At 35.2% G+C, this 7027-nt stretch overlaps 1 protein-coding gene across 1 annotated transcript; it reads right to left on the bottom strand.

The window, feature by feature from the left end:
- Nucleotides 1-220: 220 nt before the first annotated feature.
- LOC308704381 (uncharacterized protein) lies at nucleotides 221-5942 on the bottom strand. The gene is made up of 2 exons (XM_081388613.1): nucleotides 5517-5942; nucleotides 221-2032 (listed from the first exon to the last, which is right to left on the bottom strand). Exons 1-2 carry the CDS (start codon nucleotides 5548-5550, stop codon nucleotides 612-614), a joined length of 1455 nt encoding a protein of 484 aa, XP_081244739.1. The 5' UTR covers nucleotides 5551-5942; the 3' UTR covers nucleotides 221-611.
- Nucleotides 5943-7027: the final 1085 nt, after the last annotated feature.

Raw genomic sequence — 7027 nt, forward strand, 5'->3', positions numbered from 1 at the left:
ATGTATATATGATACTAGATATCAAGGGTGAAACTGTTAATAATGTAGACAGACAGCAATCTCATTCAACGTCAGTCATGTGTGCAGTGACATATAATTTATTAGGCATTTAAAAGCATATTGAGAAAATTAAAACTTTGAAAGCGCAATAAGCAAAAAATGCTTCATGGCTTTCAGAAATAAAATTATTATAAAAATAAAAATGGACAATACAATTTTTAATAAAATGAGTAAAGATTTTATTCAATAATTACATGAAGCAATTACAAACATTAAGTAAAAGTGAAGGAGAATGAGACAGATCTATCTCTTTACTGACTTATAAGAGCCAAAGCACTCAAGAGAAGAGAAGAAAAGTGTCCAGTTTCAAAGATACATGAAAGTATATCTTGTGTTTGCATGGAAGAGTAGAAGTGGAAGAGAAACTAGATGTTCTGGTGAAAAACAAGGAAGAACGAGTTAAAAATTAATATCAGATTCCTGTTTCTCTTAAAAGTGTTATGGCCTTCTTCTCCAGTGTGAATTTTCTGGCACGCTTTCAGTTCATCTTCTGTAGTAAAGGACTTCTGCACTGAAACACACACCGCTGTGTCTTTTCTGCTGTAATATTACTAATGAATCTTCTCCTTTGTGTGAATCTTCAGGTGTTTCTTCAGGACTGACGCCCAAAGAAACTGTTTACTGCACTGAACACAGTTAAATGGTCTTTCTTCAGTGTGAACTCTCATGTGAAGCTTAAGAGATGATTTGTGTCTGAAACTAGTTCTGCAGTGAACACACATGTGTGGCTTTTCTCCAATGTGGATCCTCTCATGTCTTTTCAGATTTGATGACTGACTGAATCTCTTGTCACAGTGTGAACACTTGTAAGGCTTTTCTCCAGTGTGGATCCTCTCATGTGTTTTCAGATCTGTTGAATGACTGAATCTCTTGTCACAGCGTGAACACTTGTAAGGCTTTTCTCCAGTGTGGATCCTCTCATGGGTTTTCAGACTTATTGACTGACTGAATCTCTTGTCACAGTGTGAACACTTGTAACGTTTTTCTCCAGTGTGAATTCTCTGGTGAAGTTTTAAACTGTTCGCTGTAGTAAAAGACTTCTCACACTCAAAGCACACGTACTCTCTCACACCAGTGTGTATTTTCTGATGTACATGTAAATATGGCAGCACTGAAAAACTCTTTCCACACACAGAACATGAATGCGGCTTCTCCTTCGTATGAACTGTCAGGTGTTTCTTCAGGTGTGATGCACTAAAAAAAGTTTTGCCGCATTGATCACATGTGAACGGCTTCTCTCCGGTGTGGATCATCATGTGACGCAAAAGACTATGTTTGGTTGTGAAACTGTTTCCACACTGAACACACATATGTGACTTTTCTCCAGTGTGGATCCTCTTGTGTTCGGTCAGATGTTGTTTTTGTGCAAAACTCGTCCCGCATTGATCACATGTGAACGGCTTCTCTCCAGTGTGAACTCTCATGTGAATATAAAGACTTTGTTTGGTTGTGAAACTCTTCCCACACTGATCACATGTGAACGGCTTCTCTCCAGTGTGAACTCTCATGTGAATGTCAAGATTATGTTTGGCTGTGTAACTCTTTCCACACTGAGTGCAGGTGAAAGATTTCTTGGCTCTTCTTTTCTTTAAAAATGTCTTTTTAGTCTTTGAGCGACTCAAAGGTTTTTCTCCAGGTTTGACATGATGTTCCTCCTCCACTTCTCTCAGTTCTTCACTCTCCTCCTCCACTTCTCTCAGTTCTTCACTCTCCTCCTTCACTTCTCTCAGTTCTTCACTCTCCTCCTTCACTTCACTCAGTTCTTCACTCTCCTCCTTCACTTCACTCAGTTCTTCACTCTCCTCCTCCACTTCACTCAGTTCTTCACTCTCCTCCTCCACTTCACTCAGTTCTTCACTCTCCTCCTTCACTTCTCTCAGTTCTTCACTCTCCTCCTTCACTTCACTCAGTTCTTCACTCTCCTCCTTCACTTCACTCAGTTCTTCACTCTCCTCCTTCACTTCCATCAGGTCTGAAATCAAAGAAAAATGTTTAATTTAATTTTCAGCAAAATAATTTGAAGAGAGAAATATGAAAGTGAGCCCTGATGTAATATCAGAAAGTACTAGTAGACAACTGCTATAAAATATCATAATTCTGGTGTTTTCATAAATTAATTGCGTGAATGAGGTACATTGATCTTTCAATTATTATTTTTAAGGCATTATAAGCACAAATCACATTTCTGAAGTAAGAACTATTAAATATTTGATTAATGACATAAATATCTAATGTAATATTAACATTTATACAATAGTGCCTAGACAGGGGTTAGGGCTGGGCAAAAAATATATATTTTTCGATTAATCGTTTTTTTAAAATGTGGTTGATTCAAAATCGATTCTCAAACGCCACAAATCAATTTATTTATCTATTACCCAAAAGCCAGTATTAGTTTTCCTCCACTGTTCATAGGCTTGCAAACTCCATTTTATAGCTAATGATTTTTTGTTTTAAAAAGATTTGTTTGTTTTATCTTAATCATAAAATAACCTCAACTAGTGCTGCACGATGAATCAAATCGCAATCGCGCTGTCAAGCCTACAGAACTGCATGACGCAAAATGCTGCAATTTTTTATGAAATAAACAAATTTGGGCTTTTAACGCACTGCAGCATCTGTTAATCTTTGTCATCCTTTGGCTAGTGTTACATGATCCCGCTCTTATTCATGCAAATGTTTTTAAACTATTCATGCGCGACAAGACAAAAAAGAGCTCGCTGCCTGTGAATGTCGTGACTGTGACACACACAAAGACTCGTGCTGATATCGTGCATGTGCACAAAACAGCCCAGAATAGTTATCTTTCGCGCTTGAACAAACAATAACACACACAATTATGCCACAATGTCTTTTTGTCGAGTATCTTCATAACATAAGAGTAGTCTTATGATGAATGTGAAGAGTTGCGACTCGTGAGAGAATGAGGCACATGTGAGATCCGCGTCTCCGTCAGCAGCGGCTGGTCTTAAAGGGACAGTACACAGTAGCCACTAATTATCTCTGTCGTTAAAGTTAATCAAAGAAAAAAGGGAACAGAGAAAAACACTTACTGCTCTTGACTAAATAACTTTTGTAACTTTAATAAGGAGTAGTCTATATATAATTTCTAATTAATACAGCGCATACTGTTTGATAACTTTATTCAATTTCTGAATATGTCCTACCTGTTAGACAGGAAGGGCACAGGTAAATATGATTCTGTTTTAATGTACCCAAGTGTACCTAAAATAAAAAGTTTAATATACAGGTTTGTAGCTCTTAATTTCTTTTTATTAATTAACCACTTGTAAACTTATGTTCACTTTTTTTTATAAATATAGGATTTGTGTTAAATATATATTCATTGGGTCGAATCAAAATCGAATTTAGAATCAAAAATCGAATCGAGAATCGAAATCGAGAATCGAAATCGAATCGAAATCGAATTTAAACATCTGAATCAATACCCAGCCCTACTAGGGGTGTGCAATATTGACAAAAAAAAAAAAATGTTATTTGTTAGATAACAAAAATAAAACAATATTTAGCTGAGTCTGTTTTGTTTGGTACCGGCCTGTCATGGATTAATACATATGAAAATAAAACTACCAGTAGGTGGCGGCAAGTCCATGTCTAAATGAGTGATTAATTGAATCATTCATTCAAATGATATGTTCATAATGACTGATTCATTTAGAAATGAAGCAAGTGGAATATGGAGGCAAATCAATCTTAAATTTAAGTTGATGTGCATCTCTCTCTAGTCTGTCTGTCTGTCTTGTTAAGCTGGGCAGTGCGTCTTTTGGTCTGTTTCGCCCAACAACAAAAAAAGTGAGAGTGAAATACAACTATTTATTACATTTGATAAATGACAAAGGGCAACGAACGGTCTTTGTTTATAAATTTCATGCTCGGAAAAGATAACCGCATCACACGTTGACATGCGTTCATATGCGCGTGCACGAAATGAAACGCGCACTTTCCATTATAGGCGCATATTTAAAACAAGACAATGAGTCTCCAAGTCAGTTTAGTCATAACTCTGCAATAAAGCAAGATGGAAAGCAATGTATTGGCTATTGATTTATAAGCTATATTGCATTTAAAATGTTGATTGGCTGGACATATTCAATTCAATTCAATTCAAATTTATTTGTATAGCGCAAAATGGCAAATGGTTTCCATGGCTCATGGGTCAGGTAGGAGGGCCCCTTAACAGAAGTTTTCTTAAGGCCCCAGGGAGGTCAGGATCGGCTCTGCACTGGTCTCATCGAGATTGTTCTTTAAATAGGGAATAGACCTATTTTAATGAGCACCCAGTGTTAATTTGCCATTTGTGTATGTTGTTAAATTATTAAACACTCCTTGTTTATTACTCACATTTGGCATGACATCTGGATAGCAGTCACAAACATCTTAATTCATGTTGTTTCTTTATTCTCTTTAATACTTTACTTTTTTGTATTAATGTCTTGGTAACACTTTACAATAACGTTTCATTAGTTAACATGAACTAATAATGAACTGCATGTATACATTATTTATTATTTTTTGTTAATGTTAATTTCAATACTTCAATACTAATTTATTAATACTTCATTAACATCTTGTTAACATTAGTTAATGCACTGTGAACTAACAACGAACATGGTTATGAAACCCATACTGATTATTCATTCACAAGACTTTTGAAAATTGTATCACATAGCCTAGAATATTTGCTCCAAAACTATGTGAAAATCATCCTGACTGCTCATTCAGATAAAACAATATTGCAAGGAAACGTGAACATCCTGAATATTTATGTATTTCACACCTGAGGAAGACAAAGACCCTCCCCTAATGGACATATTAGGAGCTATCAGGCCCTGCCATTCTGCGCAACCTTGCACAAAGAATGAGGAGATTTTAAAAAGAATGGCTTTTTGATTATTTGGATTTATTTACAACACAACATAATCCAAAGATACACAACAAATGACAAAAAAGCACATTATTTAACACACTGATCTAAAGACAAAGACTTGAACAGCCACACACCTTTGTGCCAAATATATCCAAATAGAAAACAACTATTTTACAATTATCACATTAACAATAATGATAATTTGCTGAGCCAGGAGAAACTACATCTCTTTAGTTTCATACAGATTACATATTTCGAGAATATTTGTTTTAATTTCCCAAAAATATAAAAATAAACTAAATTGATAAATGTACAACATTTTGGTAACATGGCTGCAAAAATGTTTAACTTGATATAAATGTAAAAATAAAATTTTACAATCATCTGATTTTGACAATCAATATGAAAGTTTCTCAAACCCTTTACTGACCATTTTTTGAAAATGAAAAATTAATAACAATAATAATAATAAAAAACTATAACCATTTTAAAAAAGTGATGAAGTGCTTGAATGTGTCTAACATGAATGTTCTTCAGCATCATGAATGAATGAAGAATAAACACCAACCTCTTTGTTCTTCAGGATCTTCAGTGTGTTTCATTCTGCAGGGTTCTGGATCACTCACTGTTGCCTTTGGCTTGCTCAATTGGGGATATTTTGGGGATATTTAATTTTATTTTATCAATCAATAAATTCCACTTGAAACAAACCTTGTTGTATTATTTTCATTTAATACTGTGAAGCTGCTTTGATACAATCTGTATTGTGAAAAGCGCTATACAAATATACTTGACTTGACTCATGTTCTCACTGTCCTCTTTAATAAACTCAGCCTTTGCAGATTTCAGCTTTTCCTGAAGCTCGTCTTCACTTGTAGCTGATGGAAATTTATAGCATTTATTGGAGAATTACAGTGGGAGGAGCTTCACTGATGATGAATTGCTGTGGGAGGAGCTTCACTGATGTTGTAACTAGTGGGAGGAGCTGATCTGCCTAAATAAAAAAAATTATCAGTTACTGAGTTTGGTTTTATACTAATTGATAACAGAATATAAAAAAATGTAAATTCTTCCAATTATAAATAATGGTAAAAAATAAATAAATAACAGAAACATAGGGGAGAGCGGGGCACAACCTAACGAGGGGCTAGTTGAAACACCCTTGTTTTAGGCTACGTTTACACGTAGGTGGCTATTTTCATAAACGGACATTTCACCCCTCTTCGTTTTCAAAAATAACATCGTGCACACGAACCTGTGTATATGCTGTCAAGAGCATGCCAAACCTGTAGGTGGCAGTGTAACGAGAAGCTCAAGCCCACCTTAGCCAATCAGAATCCCGAAAATAGTCACATTCTGTGACGTCGCTACCTAAAACTCCGGTTTTCTCTGTTTACATGCAAACGTGCAAACGAAGATTTTCAAAATCTCCACTCTGGCCGGAGTTTTTAGAAAGAATCGGTTTCATTGGCGAATCCTCCGTTTGCGTGTAAACGAAGGGCGCAAACGAAGGGAAATGTCTCCGTTTTTCAAAATAACCATGTACGTGTAAACGGGGCCTTAAATACTTCCACACATGCTAACATTTCAAAACTTAGTGTTGCCAACACAAGAAAAACATCATATTTGAGTTATTTTAACCTTAAATAATACTACCAGCTGATAGGGCTCTCTGTAAGTTTACAGCATTAGGTGAGATTTTAAGAATATTTTATTATTTTTATTTTATTTTTTTCAATAAAAAAGCCATTATTTTATGTCATTCCCACCATCATTTTGAGGTTCTCTTTTATTTAAAGTATCGGTTCAGGCACCGTTTAGGCAACGGTACCATTTTAAAAGTATCGATTTGGCACCGGTGTTGGAAAAAACCCAAACGATACACAACCCCCTACTGCTGTGTTCATCTGATAAACCTTGAACCGCTCTTTAACAGACATCTTGGAGATGTTATGCTATCTGTGATATTAATTGGAATCAAATAATTAGATCAATTACATATTTTAGTTTTGTACATAAATCTTAAAAAAAGAGAAGCAGCATTAGTTAACATGTCTAGTTTCAAACTTATAATATTCA

The sequence above is a fragment of the Scardinius erythrophthalmus genome, assembly GCF_964197995.2.
Source record: "Scardinius erythrophthalmus genome assembly, chromosome: 1".
Taxonomy (NCBI): Eukaryota; Metazoa; Chordata; class Actinopteri; order Cypriniformes; family Leuciscidae; genus Scardinius; species Scardinius erythrophthalmus.

Coding starts and splice junctions, on each gene's coding strand:
- LOC308704381 (XM_081388613.1), bottom strand. CDS start 5,550: ATGAAACACACTGAAGATCCTGAAGAACAAAGAG. Junction 2,033..5,516: donor AGATCCTGAAGAACAAAGAG/GTTGGTGTTTAT, acceptor CTTTGATTTCAG/ACCTGATGGAAGTGAAGGAG.